The sequence below is a fragment of the Xenopus tropicalis genome, chromosome 1 (assembly GCF_000004195.4).
Source record: "Xenopus tropicalis strain Nigerian chromosome 1, UCB_Xtro_10.0, whole genome shotgun sequence".
NCBI classification, from domain to species: domain Eukaryota; kingdom Metazoa; phylum Chordata; class Amphibia; order Anura; family Pipidae; genus Xenopus; species Xenopus tropicalis.
In genome coordinates, this window is record NC_030677.2 from 129,530,842 (window position 1) to 129,555,073 (window position 24,232).

A 24,232-nucleotide genomic window follows, 5' to 3' on the forward strand; every position below is an offset into this window, starting at 1 on the left:
ATGCAAAGCCCTCTCTCTGTGATGAAAGGGGCTAAAAAACATAAAATTAATAGCATGAATAACTGATATTGGAGCATGGATGCAGCTTTGTAAAAAAAATGAAGATGCATTGTTTATGTAGCTTCTCAGTGTGACCTCTATTAAAAATACCAGTGTTTATACAAGTGTTGTGTTATAGGAGCTCTGATAAATGGCAGTAAACCTTAGGTATTAATACTAAAGACAGGCCATAACACCATTGGGCTGATCTACTAACATAGATGCAGAATCGTACCAATGCGGTTACACCTAGCAACCAATCAGCTCTTTGCTTTCATTTTCAAACTTGCAGTATGTCAGAACTATTGGCTCCCACTGGTAACTGCACTGTTACAATTTAGCACCACTATTAGTAAATGAGCTGCAATTCAGACAGCAGATAAAAATGATTAAACTCACCTTAATCCGACTGACAGCTTCCTGTGCTTGCATCATACGCACATTCTTAGATGGGGTCTTGTCAGAAAGTAGTTGTGTAGAGCCGAGGTAATTGGCAGCAAAAATAATTCCATCAATTAGGTCTTCTGGATCACAGGGTCCGGGGACTGAAAAAAATGAGGAGAATTCTATATTTTTTTATGTGCACAATAATGTCTGAAAAGCTCCTTCAACACTGTTGCAATGTAAGACACAGCAGGATCTTCCTTTGATAATGTCAGAGGCATTGAGGTAAAATTCTCAATCTGAACTAGTGGAAACAGTATATACTGTATGCAGTCATAAATCTCTTAACTGCTCAATAAAATGTTTTATAAGACATAGGGGCAGGGCAAATCAAGGCAAATTTGCAACTCGAAAATTAATGAATCTAGTCCTTACTCTTGGTTATACAGGTCCTTTTCAAAAAATTAGCATATTGTGATAAAGTTCATTATTTTCTGTAATGTACTGATAAACATTAGACTTTCATATATTTTAGATTCATTACACACAACTGAAGTAGTTCAAGCCTTTTCTTGTTTTAATATTGATGATTGTGGCATACAGCTCATGAAAACCCAAAATTCCTATCTCAAAAAATTAGCATATTTCATCCGCCCAATAAAAGAAAAGTGTTTTTAATACAAAAAAAGTCAACCTTCAAATAATTATGTTCAGTTATGCACTCAATACTTGGTCGGGAATCCTTTTGCAGAAATGACTGCTTCAATGTGGCGTGGCATGGAGGCAATCAGCCTGTGGCACTGCTCAGGTGTTATGGAGGCCCAGGATGCTTCAATAGCGGCCTTAAGCTCATCCAGAGTGTTGGGTCTTGTGTCTCTCAACTTTCTCTTCACAATATCCCACAGATTCTCTATGGGGTTCAGGTCAGGAGAGTTGGCAGGCCAATTGAGCACAGTAATACCATGGTCAGTAAACCATTTACCAGTGGTTTTGGCACTGTGAGCAGGTGCCAGGTCGTGCTGAAAAATGAAATCTTCATCTCCATAAAGCTTTTCAGCAGATGGAAGCATGAAGTGCTCCAAAATCTCCTGATAGCTAGCTGCATTGACCCTGCCCTTGATAAAACACAGTGGACCAACACCAGCAGCTGACATGGCACCCCAGACCATCACTGACTGTGGGTACTTGACACTGGACTTCAGGCATTTTGGCATTTCCCTCTCCCCAGTCTTCCTCCAGACTCTGGCACCTTGATTTCCGAATGACATACTTTGGACCACTGAGAAACAGTCCAGTGCTGCTTCTCTGTAGCCCAGGTCAGGCGCTTCTGCCGCTGTTTCTGGTTCAAAAGTGGCTTGACCTGGGGAATGCAGCACCTGTAGCCCATTTCCTGCACACGCCTGTACACGGTGGCTCTGGATGTTTCTACTCCAGACTCAGTCCACTGCTTCCGCAGGTCCCCCAAGGTCAGGAATTGGTCCTTCTCCACAATCTTCCTCAGGGCCCAGTCACCTCTTCTCGTTGTGCAGCGTTTTCTGCCACACTTTTTCCTTCCCACAGACTTCCCACTGAGGTGCCTTGATACAGCACTCTGGGAACAGCCTATTTGTTCAGAAATTTCTTTCTGTGTCTTACCCTCTTGCTTGAGGGTGTCAATGATGGCCTTCTGGACAGCAGTCAGGTCGGCAGTCTTACCCATGATTGCGGTTTTGAGTAATGAACCAGGCTGGGAGTTTTTAAAAGCCTCAGGAATCTTTTGCAGGTTTTTAGAGTTAATTTGTTGATTCAGATGATTAAGTTAATAGCTCGTTTAGAGAACCTTTTCATGATATGCTAATTTTTTGAGATAGGAATTTTGGGTTTTCATGAGCTGTATGCCACAATCATCAATATTAAAACAAGAAAGGGCTTGAACTACTTCAGTTGTGTGTAATGAATCTAAAATATATGAAAGTCTAATGTTTATCAGTACATTACAGAAAATAATGAACTTTATCACAATATGCTAATTTTTTGAAAAGGACCTGTATATAAAATCAAACATCAGGGCCAATTTATCACCCTTCAATATTTTTAGAGGGTTTATGATGAATACAGCTAAATAAAACAATTACAATGGATTCATATTCAATAAAATTATCAGAATGCCAAATCTTCTGCTAACAATTATTGGGGTCTAATGAATTGGAAGGGTGTTAGACTAAGCTCTGCTTGTGAACTCTAACAACCCAGACAGCAGAAAAGTGTGCGACCTTATAAAGCAATCAAACAAATCCTCCCATTTTAAGCAAATAATAATATTTTTAATGATTTCCTTTTTCTCTGTAATAATAAAACAGAACCTTGTACTTGATCCCAATTAAGATATAATTAATCCTTACTGGAGGCAAAATAATCCTACTGGGTTTATTTATTGTTTAAATGAATTTTAACAGACTTAACAAGACCTGTTATCCTAAGAAACAATTTGAAATCCTATGCCGTCATGTTAATCGAGCAGAATAAACTTTATTTACATTATATAAAATTTTAAAATCTTGTTTCCTTCTTTCTTTTGGAATCCCCAATTAGAGCATACAGGCATGCACCGTTTTGCAGACACTCTTATCAAGACATGGTTTGCATGGCAAAATCTACTGTATGTGTGATGGGCGCTGCTACCATGAGACGAATTAAGAATCTTGCCTCAGGTGGCAGTGCTCCCAAAGTTACCAGGTGTGGCAAAAAGCCACTCCAGGTAACTGCTCCAGGTAACTTTAATTTTTTAAAATGGAAATTTGGATCTGCTAGTGCAGAGAGCGCAACTGCGGTAAGCGCAGGGGACCGGCATCAGAGGGGCCACCTTGGGCGGCCAAGGGGCCAAAAATGAGGGCCTGATGCCCATGCAACATAATTATAGAGTGTAAAAAGGAAGGGCGAATGTGAGGAGTGTAGTGACCTTTAGGAAGTGCAAAATGGAAAGTAAAAGGAATTGCCTGCCCCGCCTCTGTGGTATAGAGGTGGGGCAGGCAATATATTGTTGACAGCTGAGATTTTCAAATGTGTTTAAAACAGGTATGGATGGCTTATTAAAAAAAATAATAATTAGGGTATAATAACTTTTATTATACAGCTTTTTATGTCTGGGTGACAGGTCCCCAAAATAGATCCCTTATCTAGAAATCCCCTAATCCTTTTACTCTTTTTGGACACAGGGAACATGTTAACAGACATTTTAAAATAATAAACCTATATTTATATTATATCTTTGTTTAAAGGGGTAAAATTATAATGGGGGACTGTGGTAAAAGTTGCAATGTTGTCCACAGGTCTTATCACCAAAATCAACCAATCAGCAGAAAGCATTTGCTGATCACCTGTTTTAAAGCAAGTATATTATTGGTTGCTATTGGTAATATTGAGTCCTATTCTGATATCTACTGGGAGCTGCTATCTTGCTCCCTTCCCACTGTTCTACTGATCGGCTAAGGGGGGTGATATCATTCGAACTTGCAGCGCACAGTAAAGTGTGACTGAGGTTTATCAGAGTACTGGTCACATGTCTGTGGCACCCTGGGAAATGAAGAATATGACTAGCCCCATGTGAAATTTCAAAATCAAATATAAAAAAATCTGTTTGTGTTTTTAAAAAACAAATTTCCATACAGAATTCTGCCGGAGAAGCTCTAATAAAAAAACATGTTTTCCCATGACAGTTTTCTTTTAAATATGGCATTCGGATGGCATACAATACACCTTGATAAATTTTCCATTTGTTTTTTTTTTTTTTTTTTTGACAAATTTGTTTTACACAGCATAATAAATAAGCCCCATGGTTTATTTATGAGTAGAAGCAACCTACATTTCTTAGAACTAAAAACTCTGAAATGGGACAGGGGCAATTAGAAGGTCACTTATTCAATTCCCTATCACCCCCTATCAATTCCCTATCACCTGAGAATCTCTGAGAAGTGGACAACCTGTCACTGCCATGTGTGCTTTATGCACCGTGTTAACCATAGATCTCTATTGAAAAAAAAAAAAAAAGACACAAAAAGATACAGCTCGGTTTTGGGCATCATTAAAGTGGCTTAAAACGTTTCATTTGCTATAGCCTTACTGAAGCCTTGGCCTCTCTTGCTCAAATTCACAGAATAGCTTTTAGCTATTAACTTTGTCACAGGCAATGAAAACGAATAAATGTTGAAATGAAAAGCATGAATAACAATGTGAGATAATAATTACCAACAGATTTTGATATTTACCTTCAACGTAGGTTGGGAATGAAGCCAAGCTCTTCCTTGACTGTAATTAAGAAACACAGAGTGTTTATTTTAGACAAGGGAAGCCATGAACGGAGTATATAAAGCTGTTCCATGCAAAAACAGAAAAACCATTCCCACCAGTTTGTTAAAAAAAGAATTAGATTGTTTTCAAACGATTAGCAGTTATTTAGCGAATTCTGTGCAGACGTGTTTATTAGTGTGTTTAGGTAATTAGGGCGTTCTCATGTGGATTTGCAGATTCCTGACGGTCTGAGAATTCTTGCAAACACTGCATGCTACCTCAGAAGTCACTGCCTAGGTGACAGTCAGCAGGGTTCTGGGGCTTCCAGCGCAGCTGCAATTAAAATTACAGTAAAGTATTCACAACAGAAAAATATCACTCTACCCAAGGGTGTGGGTAGTTATATGAAGCAATACTCTCAGCAATAAAGGCCAAATCAAGAAGCTTCTTTTATTCTCTTCTAAACCTGCAAATCAGTACGCACTGAATATCCTACCAACAACCCCCTTGCCCTGCTTGGGAAAGGCTACAGCTGCAGACTGAGCCAGTTATGCATTCAATCTTTGGAGAAATACAGCAGAAGGAAAATATATACTTAGCTTGTAATATATGCATTAGGAAAACCCACTGGGAAATAAAATGAAGGCATCCTGCTTTTTAAGTCAATGGTGATTAGCAGTATTAACAGAAATGTGCTTAGGAGACTTTTCATTGCAATATGATAATAATTACCAAGTGCTGCCTAAATTAAAATAAGCTGCCTATTTCTACATTTGTCCTACAAGGTCAGTCTGAAAGTGGGCAGGGGAAAGAAATGCTTGGCTCATTAGTAACAGGCTTTCAAGTAAATGCACAGTATTTTCATAAGAAGAGCAAATTCATCTATATACCAACCACCTGCTAGCACTGGTGGGTATATGTACTGGGAAAAAGAATCTTTTTCAGACTACTATTTTAAAAAATTAAACATTTCTATGTTCTAATATTAATTAAAAAAAAATACCACACTCACAGGTTTTCCTTTTAAATCTGACATTTCAGTCACATAAGTGACTTTACTCAGGGACAAACAAACAGGGACTTTATACATATATATTAGACACTTATACTTGGTGCTTAGCAATGTCATCTGTGTCACATGAGTCACTAAAACTTCTGTATAATAGCAAATAATGCACCTCCTTTGTAAAATATGAGGATATCAGAAATCACCTGGGAGTTCCTTAACCTGTGTAAAAGCACTTGGCCTTTGGCATTTTACCTTTACATGAAACTCCTCTGTGACTTAAAATATCCTTATATTTTACAACAGGGGGTACATTTTTATATATATATATATATATATATATATATATATATATATATATATATATACACACATATACATTTATATATACACAAAATGCAGAGTGCCGACACTTTCCATTTTTTATATATATATACATACATATATATATATATATATATATATATATATATATATATATATATATATATACAAACGTGTTTATTCAATACAACATCTAGATATATATAGATGTTGTATTGAATTAACACGTTTGTATTCCACTAAGACCTGGGAGTGCGGAACACTTCCTTCAGCTATTGCCTCAACTACTTTTGGACTGCACCCAGGCTTCCTTGTTTCTACTGATACGTGAATGCCTGTCTACTAGCGACATACATACATACATACATACATACATACATATATATATATATATTATATATATATATATATATATATATATATATATACATACACACACACACACACACATACAAACACAAGTTACTTCTTTCTTTCTCTCTCAAATGAATGCAAAATATTAATGGAGTAATAAGAGACACTACATTTCCCCAGGTATAATAAACTATAGCTACATATCGGCAGGTAGCATTTACAGGTTTAAAGGTGGCCACACACGGGCAGATTCTAGCGTAGGTGGGGGATATCGGGAGAAGATCCACTCGCTTGGCGACATCGCCAAGCAAGCAGATCTGAAGGTGTATGGCCACCTTAAAAGCAAACATCTTATTGGTTGCTATGGGTTAATGCAACTGGGCAAAATTTGTGCCATTTATTACATATGGCACTAAGTTTGCCCAGTTGTATGGATAATAATCAGTGTTACAGTCAGCAATGAGACTAATATAAAACCATTATAGACCAGAACCCAATTACATTGCTTTTGTTTTATATGATATTAAAATGAAATGAATATCATTTATTTTATATTCATTAATATGTATTTTCTCAGTATCACATATAATAGTCCATTACCAAAGGCTTGCCACTGTATAGTGTTGCTTGAGCTGTTAATTGTCCACCTATGGCTCAAATGTCCCCCCCCCCGTTCAACACAATCCGCAGGCACTACAGAAAGCTTTTGCAGGAATGTTTGTGGGTGAAAACATAGGAAAATGACCTACCTCCTTGTTTGAAGATGATTCTGCTGCATCACACGCATTTTGATGATTTTGCCGATTTGTTGATTCAGCCCCCTGGGGTGACGAAGAATCTGGAGATGGAGACTAAATGCAGAAGAGAAGGCAGTAATGATTCAGAGAAAACAAACAAGGAAACAAACAAAAACACTTAATTTACAAAAGGATAAAAACACAGGGTTTGTCAATGCATTCACAATAATTAGCTCTACATTTTTCAGTTTTTTTTCTGATACAGTTTATCACATATTCGTCAACCTCCGATTGTTTATGTCTTTAATAATGCACTTTGCGTTTGCTGATGAATATATTACTAGTGTAATCACAACTCTAAAAGTAAAGGAGTGGAAAGCTTAGTCTGGAATACACACAATTCACTTAACTATGCCACTAAGCATTGATTGGTATCTTGTAATTACATGGTATGTATATGCTATTTTAGCTGTGGGAAAGTATTTGTTAGTCAAGAACAAGCCCAAAATAATGCTGGATAGAATACACCAAATTACTTGAAAAATTGGTGCCCCACAAATCCATTGGAAATACAGCAAAACAAGATCTCCTAAATATAGAGTTTTCCTATAGAGTGCTAATAGATTCAATAATCCCACAGCAGACTGGAAAATCCTGTTAAGGTAACACAGGACCGAGACAGACATGGGTTTCTGGCACAAAACTGGCAAGCAGAGAGCTGATGAGCATGTGGGACCTCCACCTGTCACATTGGAGATACAGTCATTATCATTGATAAATGACAGTAAGAAATGACAGGCACGTCTATGCCGTGACAGTGCTTGGTGAAGTGAGCAGAGTGCATCTCTATGAGAAAGAGGGAAAATATTCCAGGTAAATGCTATGTGCTTCCTCCTTTACAACTGGGATTCTTTAATCTTCCACTTCAGCTACAACTACCAGAGGAGCAACCGGAAGGCTGCAGGATGGAAGGTTTGTGAAATTTGTGTGAAAACATTATAACAATATGAAAAGTCTTTCAGAAAGGCAACAAATGTTGCCAAGTTTTCCATGGGTGGGAGACATCTTGTCCTACAAGTTTTCCATCACTATCATCATAAAGACCGAAGCAAAAAGTATCAATAAAATGGCCTCTCCAAGACCAACACCAGAGCTGCAGTAATTCTCTCACATGATGTGTGGATGATAAATGTTTAAGGAATTTATTTTCATATGGTTTCCCTTGGAGTAAAATACAAAAAAGGAAGTCACTCACGATTCAGTAGGTGCAAAAAACTGCCTCCATGAAGGTTTATTGAAATAATCAGTGAGAAGGATACAGAATTACTCTGTATTGGAGATTACTCCAATAAACCTGCATGGAGGCAGTTTTTTGCACCTACTGAATCGTGAGTGACTTCTTTTTTTGTGTTTTACTTAAAAATTCCTTAAACATTTATGATCACATTTATCATTGAAAGGAACAGTATCGTCAGATACTGTTAGTGGTTGTCAACAATAACTGTGAATAGTTACAGCCTAATATGTGCATTAATATAGCCTATTTGATGTTATCTATCTTACATTTGTATTCTGCTTTTCGATAGGACTGAGGAGAGCCAGATGGTGGTGCTAACTGAAGGAAAAAATATACCGTAAGTGTGTGTGTGTGTGTTAAACAGATTATCTTCCTCAATATTTTCGGGCAGGGTCCTAAAAATTGATGCTCTGACATAGTAATGCCACTGAATGCCGCTGAATCTAGTATTTGTAGGTTTTGCTTAAGAAACAGTGAATTTTGGCTTTTACTGTAACACCACGGGACTGAGAAAATAAAAGCCAGAAACCAAACTGCGAGCAATACTAACAAGCTCTGCACTGAGGTAATTTTGGTAAAGGGTTGCACTAAGTGTTTTACTTCATTGTAAACCATGGGCAATTTTAGGCTGCAAATTAAACAAACAGATGATTTGACCTAAAGCCCAAGCAGAGTTTTAAAAAAAGTCATTATCACAGGTTAAGCAAGGCTCCTCAGCCAAGTGCTCTGCAGAAAAAGGTGGGCCTTTATTTAAATAGCACAACTGTTTCAGACTTCCTTGGAGAAATTGAACAAATAAGTTGTACAAATTACAGAAGAAGTGATGAACCTACTAATAGAAATTCAACAGAAAATGTCACAGACTAAATGTATTTGTGACAAAACAAATCAGTGGAAGAATGTTAAGTTAAGATGAAGGTCACCTAGGGACTTATTACTTCTATGGCAACCCAATTAGGTGGAGATAATTTCTGTACAGAGGATTGGATGTCCTTGTTGGGGGCTGACTGTAGTGTTGGCAGAAAAGCACAAAATGTTCCAGACGAGCCAAAATGTCAGCTATAGAAAAAGCCTCATTCAGAAATATCTATGTTTTCCCACAGGACACTCAGACTAATTTGCTAGTACATATGAATGAACAAACATGCATAGAAAAATGTCACTGATATATACATATGCCCGAGCTGCAGTGGATGCTAAATTTTATTTCATAAACAGGTTTCAATGTTATTTCTTATAGTTTTTAGATTATAAGCAGTTTATTAGTATGCTTCCTCAACCTAATATATTTTTTCTAAATCAACTCAGCCATGCTGTTTGTCATTAGTGCAACTCATCGATTCATGATGGAATAAGTCATTCAGGACAGGTGAAATCCATCAGCCACTCACAGCATGAGTGTTTGGTTGGCGGCTTGAAAAAACACTAGGCTCAAGAACTCATTAAATATTAAAACTGTTAGGAAAAAAACCCAACAGATTTAATAACCATCCCCTACAATTTAGGTCAATGGCACACATGCATTTTTGCACAGTGGGAAATTGTGTTCCAAAATTATCTTTGAAAAGCACCCTATTTAAATCCCTATGGGCAACAAAACATCCCATGTGCAACTGCCGTTTGCCTGTTTTTTTTTTACAACAGAGATGGCACCACTAAAGGGAAATGACAGACCAAGGTGCTGTAAAGAACCTAGGACTATAAAGGGACCATGTCTGTCTTTGGATTTCAGTATATGTGAGAAACAAGCAATTTTTTTACTGATAGAGGGTGGCATAGAAAAGATTCAGCTGTGTGGCAGAGTCACTTCACCTATCAGAGGAAAATGGTTTCCCCCTACTAGAGGTGTGGGTTAATAGAGCCTGCACTCAGGTTGAGGAAAATTATACAATTTTGTATAAAAAAAATACCGTAACAAGCCCTATGGTCCCGGTGCGAAGGGCCATTTTTGGTCACATGCATTCACCTGATGTTAATAATTATGCTCATGTCTGCAAATTGGAATACTAAGCTTAATTTGCCTGTTTGTGCCCTTTAAAACCACTGTTTTATGCTATGCATTCACACTGTAAATAAAAGGAAAATAGTCATTTTTATGAACAGGCAATATTTATTTAGTATCTGGAATCACAAAAGTTTGTGTACCCATTTTACCCATGAAGTTTGTCATACTGAGAGTTTAACTAGGAGGGAAAATCTTGTTAAATATATGATTAAAAGAGAAATGTTCTTCAGATGCCCTGTTGTGCACAATTTAAAATATACAAAATACGTTTCTTAAACAACATGAAAAAGACATTTAAAAACACAAGCATTATTTACTGGGATTGTGGTTAATGAATTGACCATTTATTTTCAAAATGCTATATGCAAAGAAAAATAAAACTACACTTCTTACAAAATACTATATAAAACATATATTTCTGCTTTTTTTTCTAGCTCCTGTGAAGGGGACACTGATGAACTGCTTCAAATGTGCCTTGCCCAAAACCTATTTACCCATTCTCCTTGGGAAAGCCTTCTTTTCTCTTTCCAGAGCCCTCCGGCAGTGTGCTAATCCCTTTTCAACAGAAGGGTACCTAATCTAATGGACAGTTATGTCCATTAGATTAGGACAGGGGCTTGGTAAAACAAAAGTGGGTGAAACAAGATGGAAGCAAAATCAATCTTTTAGGCTTGTTCACCCTACTGTATAAAGATATATACAATCAAAGTCATAGGTGTTCTTCTTTACTAAGCTCAATTTATTTAAAAAGAAAAAAAAACAGTATCCAATCTCCTACTTTTTATACAATAAGCCTTAGAGAACTGACAGATGAACAGTGAATGTTCGGTGGGGATAAAATGCAGTATTCAAAAAAGTAGGACAGGCAACTTAATTCATATTTAATATCAACACTTAAAGGCTACTTGAATATCTTTAACTCAACAGAATTGAGCAACCTTAATTAATACATGATTTCCTCCCTTAATGGTTCTCATGGGACAATAAATAACCCTCAAAAGGACATTTTTTTTTGTACAATTTACTGTATTCCCACTACAGCTTAGTGAATTTCCCACAGAATAAAAGGGTTAGGTAGTGCTTACCTAAGCATACATTATAAATAGTAATTTATATTACAGCTATATAAAAGGTACTTAAATATCACTTTTATGTTAACTGAAAAAGCATCATATAATTAAGCAACTAACTTATATTAGTAAAAAAATATATAATATAAACTATACTTACATCTTCATCACGATAGTCGGCTTGATAATTCCAAAAATTCTCCATATCGTTCAGTGCGTTGATCTAATAAAGAGAGTAATATCTATAGAAGTCTACCCATGGGAACCTGAATGAGAACACTGGTGTTGGGCATTTGGCAGCACTGTGCAAGAACTCAATAATGCAGGGAGCAGTAACTGGAGATGGGGGAAGACTCAGTTATTTGAGAACAGTATTATGACGTTACATTTTATTTTCCATGTGCGAGTATTGTCACTACAGCCTCACACAAGTACAAAGCCAAGTTTTCACTAAGAAAGAGAGTTCCATGACCATGCTTACTTTGTACCTGTATAACTATATGATGGCCGTCTACTTACCACAAAGCCAAATCAATTGATTGGTTTTGCCATTTCACATTCTCTTTTCAATAATGAATTTTATAACATCTCCTTTTTGTAATCAAAATCATAGGTCTCTTCAATTAGTCTTAGACAACAACTGTTAGATGGGAAAGAACATAGAGCAATATGTACTTCAATAATTTCTCTGAATAGTGTGGAGTTAAGATAGCTTTTAATCTGCTCTATGTGCAGTAATGTTTTCCTGCCATAGTTTGTTCTGTCATTACATCACATGCTACATTTGAAGGTAGCACACCAAAGAGGTCCAATCCAGTTTTAAGTGATACCACCACATCATGAGTAATATGTGAATGGAGTCAGTCAATACCTTTTAAACTCAGGATAGCAGAGAGAGCAGAACATAGAGCCTTTAAAGAAGAAGGAATAGTAAAAGCACTGGGGGTTCCAAGTTGTTATGAACCCTACAGTGATTCTAGTCATTTTCTTATCTGTTACCAGGGGCTGGTGCTCATCATCATCTTTAAAAAAAAAAATGTGCCAGCCTTCAATATTGCTTACTAAGCACTGTCCTGTACATGCTTTTGCCCAAGTCTGACTAGAAGAAGATGGCAACATGGCACTCAATGAAAAGGACAAAGGCTTGGTACATTTTTTTGAGAAGATGAGTGCCAGTTCTGGGTAACAGGTAAGCGGCTAGATTTACTTACATCTAACAACTTGGCACCTCCCAGTGATTTCTCTTTGCTTCTATCCTGGCACAATATAAAACTTATTGATAGCCTTTACATTAACAAATACACACCGGCATAATCTAAACTATTAGTCTAAAATTAGTATGCGTCTAAATGAGTAGCAAATCAAATTGGATTTGAATTAATAATGCTGTGTAAAGGTATTCTGCAAATGTGCAGGTAGTGGTATAAAAAGAGATCCTAGTCTGAAAAGCATTAAAATATTGGCACTGAATTTTGTATACCCCAAGTGAAGAGTAGACAAATAAAACATAGCTAAAGATACACTTTAAAAATTCTAATTTTAACCAAAATAATTTATTTTCTGCCAAGCTCCACTAGGGCAGGGGCTAGTCTTGGATAAGGAATTCTAAATGCTTGGATATTGATAGGGCTTATTCATGTCAACAAGTGCAGTGAGCAAAGTGCAATCTGGAGTGCAATCACCAGGTTTTTCCCACCCTGCAATGTTCTTTCCCAGAATTCCACCATCATCATAGTCACAAGGGGGCATTGTGAATGTAATTGCCCTTCACCTGTTGCAATTTTGTCTGATTTAACAAAAGTTAACAAAAAGTCCAGACAACCTCATTGTCGAGGTATGGCATGCAAGTGTTGTCTGTGCCTGATTCTTAAGGTAAAAGTGTACTGTACCTATTATTGCAAAGTGAACCCTGAAACTAATGCCTGGTCAGGCGGTAGATCAGGGGTTCCTCTGCATCAATGGACACAGCAGTGCTCAATTTAGAACAGAAGGAAGGGCTGTACGGTGCCGAGCACAACTATATGGAAGTACAAAGGGCCCATTTTAACTGTACCTGTAATGAATGAGGTTTAATGCGCAACTCACTGCAGAGAAAACTGCAGGAGCACAACTGCACTTACGGTTATAAATGACCCCTGATATTTTGTTCAGTATTTACAAATTCATCAGCTAGCTGGACTGATTACTAAAAATTCAGTGTCTGAATGTCTGCAAATCCTGTAGGTTCCTAAACTGATCTTTGATATATATGCCCTACAGTCAATACTAATCAATCACATGTGATTTGATCTAAAAAACTTAAAATCTTTATGGTTGAAAGTCAGAATTATCTGTTAAAAGCCCCATGCAGAGGAAAAAATCATTTTCCTCATTTATCAAAATTACTTTAGTCCCAACTCCTTGACCGTTACACTTCTCACTAGCAAGGTCTCCACTGACATGTTTAGCTCTGCACATCAGGTATTGCTCTGTTTACAGTTTCTAAATCCAAAGAAAGTGTAAGAGCTTGCAGCCGCCTAATAAATACATAATAACTTTTACTTTAAATATAGATACATATGAAAAATGTATTTTTAAGGGCCGTGCCGATATTTTCTTAAGCCCAGGCTAGTGTGCTTATTTTAAAAGTAATTGTGGAAGATATATCAACAACCGGTGTCCCTAGGTAAAAAAATACATCTACGAACAGCAGGCCATATAATTGTGACCTCTAACTGACTATGTCATACATATATAATGAATAGTTATGAAGAGTATCACAGTTCCATGGGCTGTTTATGCACTGGGTGCCAATAACAATCATTAATAATTAATATTTATAAAAAAAAAAACCTGTTTGCTTATGAAGAATTCAGCAGTGCTCTGCAAGTTGCAATTTCATAATCCCACTTTATTAAAGGAAGTTGCTGCTAACCCAAGAGCATGTACAGAATGACTGAAATATGTTGTACTGTTAGGGTTTGCAACTTTAGCTTAAACACTACTGAAAATGTTACAAGCTTCACTTTCAATGAAAAAGCAGGTTGGAATCATTGGCTCCTCTCAAAATTCCTACTGCCATTTAAGTAGTAATGAACTGCAGCTATTAAGTTGTGCTGTGAGCCAGATCAATTCTCTGATGATGTTTTTACTGCTACTGCACTTGTGAGAATTTATACAAATAGACAAAGAGGTGGCAGATGAAAGAACCATTAAAAGCCCTTATATGCACAAGGGAGTTGCCTGGTTTTAGTAACAAGTATTTTGCGAATACAGTCTTGCACTAGCAGCATATGTTAAATAAGGTCTGATCCACAAAATCTGATCAATTAGTTTAGTCCTCAGTGAGAGACAGGTGCGGCTAAGTCCCTTGGGTAAGAACCCACAGAGCGAGTTACTTGCCCGCGATAGATCTCTTCTATTGTTGCCAGTGAAAAGTCTTTTCGGAGTGGTTACTCACCCGCGTTAGCAGAGATCTATCGTGGGCGAGTTACTAGCTCCGTGGCCAAACACCCTCCACTGACGTTCAGAGCTAAACTGTCAGATATGGAGGTAGAAACAACAGAAATTCTGACTCCACCTGCCGATTCAGCCCTAAATGTAGATTTTGCTCAGGTGCCTTCAAATGAGGTTTTGTACAATAATATAGGTGCATGTATGGCCGGTTTTAGGGTGAAGACACACAGAGGTCCTAATAGTATCTACTTGTCATGACTACAAAAATAGACTGATAATTTATGAATAACTATCTCTATGTGCATTTTAGAGGCAATTCTCAGTATTGTCTATGGCAGGGTATTTTTTGGCATTCAGTAACTATAAAAGTAGCTGCTACTAAATAGCTCCGTGTGCTTTCGCCCTTACACAATAGCTCTGTTTAATTTTAGTCGATATTCGGTTGCCCATAGTCCATCTCATCAGACCGAATCCTCCTGTAATCTGACCATGCCCTTTACCTTTAGAGATATTATCCAAAGCTGGTATCTTGTGAGAGAATCAATACCTCCCAACCGTCCCGCTTTCAGCGGGACAGTCCCAATATTTATGGCACTGCCCACTGTCCCGGATTCATTGTTAGATGTCCCGCTTCTCAGCATTGCCATTTAATTGATTGCTGTGCCTGCTCTGCGAAAAAAAGCCGCCCCATTAACTCTTGAATCTCCCCTGCTACCCCAAGCTCACAGGTTTACCTTGATGTTTAATTGTCCTGGGAGGAGCATTTGTGACAGGCAAGGGTCAACTATCGGCAATGGCGGCATTCCTCTCCTTGCTCCTGCTCCCCAGGTGCTGAGGGTGCACTCTGTCTTTTATCAGGCAGAAGAGGCTGCTGTCTTTATTTGTGTGCTGGACAGTTTCTCCTTTCCACCCCTAACATATATCTCTGGCAGAGCACAGCATGCACAATAGAAAACAGAGGTATCGCTGATCTGTTCATTAAATATAGCAGACATTTAAAAAGGGCCCTTATAAGTTTGGGAACCTTAGGCTGGCCTTGTTAATATGGCTAGAAATTCTAGTTGTACATTAATATTGTTTTGCTTTCAACTAATTAAGAATGGAAGGAAATAACATAGATTTATGTACCACTGGAATTGGCCCTGTTTATAACTTTGGAAAATGCACAGAACTGTTGGCATGTCTGAAGTTGATTGGTAATTTTACTGGCATGTCTGGGGTTAATATGCCCTTTATCAATTTAATGTAGTCATACTGGCATGTTTGAAGTTAATATGTCCTTTCTTTTTATTTAGCGATTTTACTGGCACATCTGGGGCATGTAAAGAGGGTGTGGCGTGTGAGCATGGTCACAAAGCAGGCGTGGGCAAAAAAATTTTGCTGCACTACCTGCGCCACATATTTTTGTCCCTCTTTCTCTTAATGAAATGTTGGGAGGTATTTAAACCTATAGGTAAACCTACAGTTTTTTAGAGGAGACAGAAAGGACAAGCACCAATAGACTACTGAAAACATAAAGCATTAAAAAACAGACTGGTACTCACAGTGAGGCAACATCACCTAAACAGGAACTGCATATGAACACAATCCCCATATGTAATAAAAAGGCACTAAGTTTGCCTAGGTGCAGTAAGTCAGCCAATAAGATGTTTGGTCTTAAACACGTGACCAGTAAATTCTACCTGATGATTGGTTGTTATGGTTTCCTGCTCCTGGGAAAAATATTCACAACACAAAACATTTATGCCTCTGCATAAAGATTTTCTTTGTGCAAATTTAATATAGCTTTTGTAAACAAGGAAACTGATTAGCAACAAATTCCAATAGTAGAAAAAAGATGGCAAATATTATAGTTTGTGCCGGTGTGCATTGTATATAATAAAAACTGAAAAAGGTTGATATGTTTGCTTCAACAAAGCAAACATAAAACCCTCAAAAGTGTACAATTGAAATTCCCAATGCAATACCAATCTAAAGAAGAATATTACATTAAGAAATGCTGGAAGCCTTTTAGCCTTCTCCAAAAATTTCAATGAATCATTCTCCTTAGCCTTTCATTATTTCACTGAGGGCCCTTATATAGGACTATACCATTGAGCACTATACCCGAGAGTGAACCCACTGTATTGGGTTCACTGGTGGGCCCTAGGAGACATTGTGCAGGCCTGGCACGTTGCTCTATGCAGAAGTGAGAAAGGTATATATCATCTGGTGCCCAAAACAAAGGTGTTTTATGCACTGATTTGTTAAACTCACATTTGTTTTTTACAGAACATATAGTCTATGTCATGCTTTTTATATTCCAGGAGATTAGGCAATAAAAGATCATTTCAGTCTCCCTGCACAAGTATCCTGATGAATCAGCACAAAGCCATCTGCTTAATGCAATTAAACCCACAATGTTAACAACACAATTTTTTGGGACGAATATATTGCTGCAAGTTCCACAGCAGTGGGTTCTTTATAGCATTTTTAGGCAGAGAAGCGGATCTTGGTTCTGAATTTGCAGGCGCCTGAGAGCATCCAAGCTGTGCTCTGCTCAGTTTCCAGGCTAATTTATTCTAAAGTTCATTCTGCACCTGAAACCTGTTTAATAATGCAAAGCAGACTTGTATTCTGCCTTATAAATTATGAATTTGATGCACAATGGACCAATGCCACACCACTATTTTATCACGCAGGAGCCAAAATCTGATCAGCCACGTCTTATTTGATTATGTTCACATTTCTGACCTGACATTTAAATCATTTCATTATATAACAGGCTTAAACAGTGGACAACAAATATTAAAGAATTAACTTTAGGAAGTTGTGGAATGGCAGTGTCAATGCACTTGCTGTTTGAGAATGCTCTGCTTCAGTTACACCCCTTTCTGACAACTCTTTTAGGTCTAAAAGTAGGGTTGCCATCTGCCCAGATAAAATTAAGCTTAATGCCAATGTTATGAATATGGGGAAAAAGTATATATTTAAGTAAATAGTCTAATAAACATTTAATTCTGCCTGGTTGTACAAATCAATATTTATATCTGCCTTTTAGCCCCGTTGTGTTCCATTTCAGCTGCTGCATTTATTTGCAATTGACACATGTTCAGAAACATTTAAATAGAGAAATGAGCACTGAACTGACAAAAAAGCACTGCCATTTACGTAGTAATGCAATGAGGACATTATGTCATGTTGCGAGCCACATCAATTCACAGATGATGTTTTTATTGTTACTACACCTGTACACTCAAACAAATGGAAAGGACAGAAGAGGTGGTGAATAAAAGAAGATTACACAAAAAGTCTATGCAACAATGAGTTCCCTGGATTTAATTAGGAGGATTTAGCAGTTTTACACCAGCAGCAGCCATGTTTTAGGTCCTGCTAAGTCTATTAGCTGTATATAGTCTCAGTGTCATCAAACCTAATCCACAATGGCATTTGACCACACGCTTAATAGTCTTGGCTCTGATCCAGTTCCCAGGGAAAACGGAGAAGACCTATCCCCTGGAAATATTTTTGTAGGGAATATTTCAAAATAAAAAAAAGCATGATGAGTACATGTAAGGGACCTGTTAGGCAGAATGCTCAGTACCTGGGGTTTTCAAAACAAGGCATCTTTCCATAATTTGGATCATTATACTTTGTTTACTAAAAATCATTTAAACATTAAATAAGCCCAATAGGGTTGTTTTGCCTCCAAAAGTATTAATTATATTAATTATAAATATTTTAGTTGGGATTAAGTACAAAATACCGTTTTATTATTATAAAGAAAAAGGAACAATATGATTTATCTGATTAAAATGGAGTCTGTGGGAGACTGCTTTCCTGTAATTTTGAGTTTCCTGAATTAACACAGTCCTGAAGGGAAAATAAAATACAGTACCATAATGATACAGTAAGTTACTGTGATAGGACCAAAGTGCTCCTAGGTTTATAAATTTCCCTCTATGACTTATCACATAGTTTTTTAGAACTGGGCAGAAGGAACATAGCAGCAGCATGATAAGTGAGTGATTAACAATTTGCTTGGCTGTATACCACATACATGGTAAAATAGACAAATAGAAGGTACATCTATATTTAATATGTGTAAGTAATGACATAATAAAACTTGCCAGCTTTTTGGTTTGTGGTTGTGTTTCACTGACATACTCATGAGTGCATGATGAGACTTGTACAGTTCTTATCTACGGTTAAAAAACCAATGCTGAATGCACATATTTTTGTGACCTTTTTGTATTCTTTGTTCTTCTTCATCCAGATAATAAGCCCTGATAAATAACAAGTAGTAATAGTAATAACAATAAGGAATAGGTATGCACTGGGCTAATTACTACAAGTTATATGGTGGAATGTACAGTACACAAAGGACAGCACAAAACACTTATGAATATAATACCTGTGAGTAATATTACAGTATTTTATATCTAGCATTTAAGCATACTTTATTCTATTACAGGTATAGGACCCATTATCCAGAATGCTCGGGACCAAGGGTATTCCGGATAAGGGGTCTTTCCGTAATTTGGATCTCCATACCTTAAGTCTACTAAAAAATCAATAAAACATTAATTAAACCCAATAGGATTGTTTTGCATCCAATAAGGATTATATATATCTTAGTTGGGATCAGTTACAAGGTACTGTTTTATTTCCACATAGAAAAAGGAAATCAGTTTTAAAATTCTGAATTATTTGATTAAAATGGAGTCTATGGGAGACAGGCTTTCCGTAATTCGGAGCTTTCTGGATAACGGGTTTCCGGATAAGGGGTCCGATACCTGTACTAATAATTGGACACCCGACATACATTTTTACAACCCATCAAAAATGTAAGGGAACAAACAAGTTTGGACAAAAGAATGGAATAGAAAATATTTCTTTGCATAGTCACATGTACAGGATGATTTTGTATGAATTCAGACTGAGCAGATGCATAAAATTCAGGCACCAGCAACTCGTGGCACTGTCTTTATATGGCAGATCAGAAAATAAACAGAAATGTTTCACTGAATATCTGTCAATCCAGTGCCAGCCTTTAAGACAAATGAGCCTAACAGAAGCATGACTATTTCATTTAGATTCAACAGCTGATCCACTGGCCCTAAAGTGAGGATCAGACGGCTGATTTATGCTGTATCTGATGAATTTGTAAGTATAATGCGAAGAGAAAAACTGAATACATTACATGCTTACAGTTAAAGGGTAAAACTACTCATTCACAATTGCAGTTTATTTAGCAACTCTTTCAGTGGGACAATCGTAGGGAAAAAAAAATATATAAGAATTGGTGTAAGCCTGTGATTTTAGTTAGCAACAAAAAACTTCATATTTTTATTTATTTCATAATATGCCACATGTTAATGTAATGGCCCTGTAAAGATTTACTATTAATGGCAAAAAATAAAGAGCAGTTAACGACAACACCACCCCAATCCACTTGTGCAGGTAGCCACTGACTTAAAAAGCCACAAAAATGCAGATATGAACACTTTCTGGCTAAAATCTAACCCTTTGCACAGTTTAACATACATTTATGGTCTGTTACCTTTCTTGTGGTTCACTTTTAATTTAACTTTTAGAATGTTATAGAATGATCAATTTGAAGTAACTTTTCAAATAGCTTCCATTATTTATTTGTTATAGTTTTTGAATTATTTGCCTTCTTTTTCCAACTCTTTGCAGTTTCTAAATGGGGGTCAAAAAACTAGCCAAAAAACTATTGCTCTGTGAGGCTCCAGTTTTATTATTATTATTACTTTTTTTTAAACTTTTTTCAATTCGGGCCCTCATTCATATACTAGTCTCTCATTCAAACCACTCCCTGGTTGCTAAGGTTACTTGGACCCTAAGCAACCAAATTACTGCTGAAAATCCAAAGTGGAGAGCTTCTGAACTGAAAATGAAGTAACTAAAAAAAACTATAAATAATAAAAAAATGTAGACCAACTGCAAATTGAATATTACTCTTTACATCATACTAAAAGTTAACTCAAAAGGCGAACAACCCCTTTAAGCGTTCCAGCTAAAGACCACAATGCTGCTATTTACCAGTTCTGTTTTTCTACTTTATTACTTATAAGCAGACCTTCATCCAATGAAGCAACTGTAACACAGAGGCCAATATCCCACCCCCTTGTAAGGATGTTAAAACTCTGTTTTCCACTACAAAGCAGACACCATTGTATTCAGAATAATATAATAAAATAGGATAAAAATAGCCATTGATCTGCTTTGGATGTCTGTGGACCTGTCTACCCTTTATGGAAGCAGTGAACATTACCCTTTCCAGATGTAAGCTAAAAAAAATTGCCCTTTTACATCCTTTCCCTTGAGCCACCATTTAGTGATTGGCTGTGCACTCCCTCAGAGATCACATGACCAGAAATAATGCAGCTCTAACTGTAACAGGAAGAAGTGTGTAAGCAAAAGACAGATCTCTGTCCACTGATTGGCTGATGTGGCCTAGCATGTATGTGTGCCTTGGCTTGTTTGTGTGCACTGTGAATCCTATGATCCCAGAAGGCGGCCCATAATTCTTAAAATGGCAATTTTCTATTTAGGATTACTCAATGGCAAATACTACTAAAAAAGTATATTTTTATCAAAATGGTTCATTTAGATGAAGCGGGGCTTTACATATGAGCTTGTTTACGCAATATATGTTTATGGAGACCTACATTGATTGGGGTTATAGTTTTCCTTCAATGTTTCTTTGATACTTTCTCTAGTCTCCATTTTTCAGTTCTTTTTTCTATATTCCGTGGGATTCTGTTGTATGTGTTATGCTTACTATACTTAAAATATATATATATATAAAAATAAATATATGATTAATTTCTTAGGGGGGGGGTTTAGGAGTCAGTATTGCCTTTGTCCTTGGTGCACATTGGCACAACAGGAGGATTTTGTTATGTAAGACTGTGTAAATCAAGGCTCACCAGGATCTGTTTAAAAAACACAAAATGAGGTTGTTTATCTTGTAAGATTTCTACAAAAAGCATTGTTGCTGGCCTGCATACATTAGACTTTTTTTCTCTGTAAATCACGTTTTTGGTACTGTGAAACCCAAAATACATTAGATTTATATAATCCAGAGACACATTTTTGATTTTTAGTATGCTCTCACAGAGAGATTTAATAACATCTTCAAAAATGACATGTGCTCCTCTTTATAGACAGGCACATGCAACAAAACTGGATCTTCTTTAAACAAAAATATTTACCGTTGTCTGAATCTTTACAGTCATTTGTCATTATGGGTTCAGATTCTGTAAAATGAAAATTTAGGGTTTGGCTGAATCTGAATTTTGCTGGGAATCAATTGAATCTGAAAATTGTTAGCATTTATCTAAATCCAAAACTGAATCTTGGATGTGGTAAATCCATTTTTATATAAATATATTTTCAGGTGTCACGTAAAATTGATGGAAACAGTTGTGACCTTTTACAAATGACCAATGATAGGACTGGTATCCATATAGTATAGGGTTACCGCCTGGGCAATATTATGACCAGCCCAGCCGGTAAATCCCCAGCTAGGGTTGGGGCCATAATTTCAAATTTACTGGCAATGTAATTGACAGTAAATTTGAAATACCCTACAAATCACTCCGTTTCTTGACCCTCACCTCTGACAAATGACCTTTTATGAGGCCAGACCTGCCTATACTCTGCCCAATCCACCCATTTCCCCGCCCCACGTGTTGCCCCTGCCCATTCCTAGTGATCCAAAGGTCGGTGCAATAGTAAAAAAAAAAAAAAAAAGAAGAAAAGATGGCAACCCTAGACCAGTACCAGTGATCCGCTCTGAAAGTCGCCTGGCTTGCAGGTTTCAGGAAATCCTCACATAAGAAAAGTACCATTTAGTACATGTAGATGAGTCATATTGACTCAAGACTCCTATCCCGATGTGAAGCTACCCCAAGCAACTACTACTTAGGAATTGCAGACACACACCTAGGGGCACATTTACTAACCCACGAATCCGAATTGGAAAAATTCCGAAAACGAACATTTTGCGACTTTTTCGTATTTTTTGTGATTTTTTTCGCCGCCTTTACGGAAATTGTCGCAACTTTTTCATTACCAATATGATTTGCGAGAAAAAACGCAAGTTTTTCGTAGCCATTACGATGCGCTCGTATCTTGCCGCGACTTTTTCGTATTGAGCGCTCGTAAGCGGCGGGTGAAACTTTCAGACTTAGCATGATTTTGGAAGCCTTTGGAAGGACTCAATGGCACCCTGCAGCTCCAACCTGGCCCAAGAAAAGTCACCATACTGAAGCTTGAATGAATCCGAATCTTTCGTACTCGGCACGAAAGCTGCAAAAAAGTCGCGACTTTTTGCGCAAGTAGTAACGCTACGAAAAAATCGCCAGATTTTGCGCAACATTCGGAATGGCTACGAAAAAGTTGCGACAATTTTCCGAAAAATCGCCAAATACCGATCATTATGAAAAAAAACGCAATCGGACGCATTCAGCCCGTTCGTGAGTAAGTAAATGTGCCCCATAGGGTGTTTAAAATTTAAAAAATTAAAAGATGGGTTCCAAAATGAATAGGAATAGGTTGTTAAATGACTTACTACTCTTTGTACAGAAGAGAAGAAAAGCCATTATGAAAACAGCCATTTCTTATTGTCTACAAATATTCAAAATATAAACAAACTGAGATGGGCAGATCTCAACACAAAATATTCTCTCCTCTGCAAAGACTGTTTAGCTTGAAACCACTGAAGGTAATATTGACGGTAACTGCAAACTAGTGTCACACACTTTTTCTTATTCCTTAAATACATTCCAAACGGAAAAAGTACATGTGCTTATTTGTTTGTGGATAAGTCTAATAATGTGTTGATATCCTTTAAGCCCACAAAAGAAGGGGCGAAGGCACAGAGAATGCTGTAACTTTTGTAATTTAAATTTCTGTATCACAATAAATGATGTAGGGTGATAACCCACAGTAAATTCCCCTTCTGCCTTTCTCTTCTTCTTTTGAGCACTATATTGAAAACTTGAAACAGCCAGGGACTGGGGAGCACAGTATCTACAAGTAAAAGGTGTGCAGAAGTTTTACTGTGTTCAACTATCAATTAAGCAAGAATTTTTTCATGTGGAGTGTTTAAGAAATAGAGTTTCCAGTTACATTAGGATTCATATTTTTATATTCTGTCATAAAAAAACTGAATTGTAAAAACCATGGAAAAGTTCCTTATTTTCTATAGACATATATTATATATGTATGATGTTAAATATAAAAAATAAACAAAACTTTTTTTTGCCTTTGAAAATTTGCATACTAATTAGATAAATGCATTGA

General features: G+C 36.9%; 1 protein-coding gene across 4 annotated transcripts in view; it reads right to left on the minus strand.

Annotated features, from left to right (window-relative positions):
• apba1 (amyloid beta (A4) precursor protein-binding, family A, member 1) overlaps nucleotides 1-24,232 on the minus strand; it is a 92,695-nt gene that overhangs the window by 21,802 nt on the left and 46,661 nt on the right. For 3 of the 4 annotated variants that reach the window (XM_004910773.4, XM_004910774.4, XM_004910775.3), the window contains 4 exons: nucleotides 11,643-11,705; nucleotides 7,123-7,224; nucleotides 4,668-4,707; nucleotides 439-584 (listed from right to left, as the gene is read on the minus strand). In XM_004910773.4, the coding sequence (XP_004910830.1) occupies nucleotides 439-584; nucleotides 4,668-4,707; nucleotides 7,123-7,224; nucleotides 11,643-11,705 (351 nt within the window). The remainder of the gene's footprint in view (nucleotides 1-438; nucleotides 585-4,667; nucleotides 4,708-7,122; nucleotides 7,225-11,642; nucleotides 11,706-24,232) is intronic. The other variant, XM_002935588.5, reaches the window with a different exon arrangement.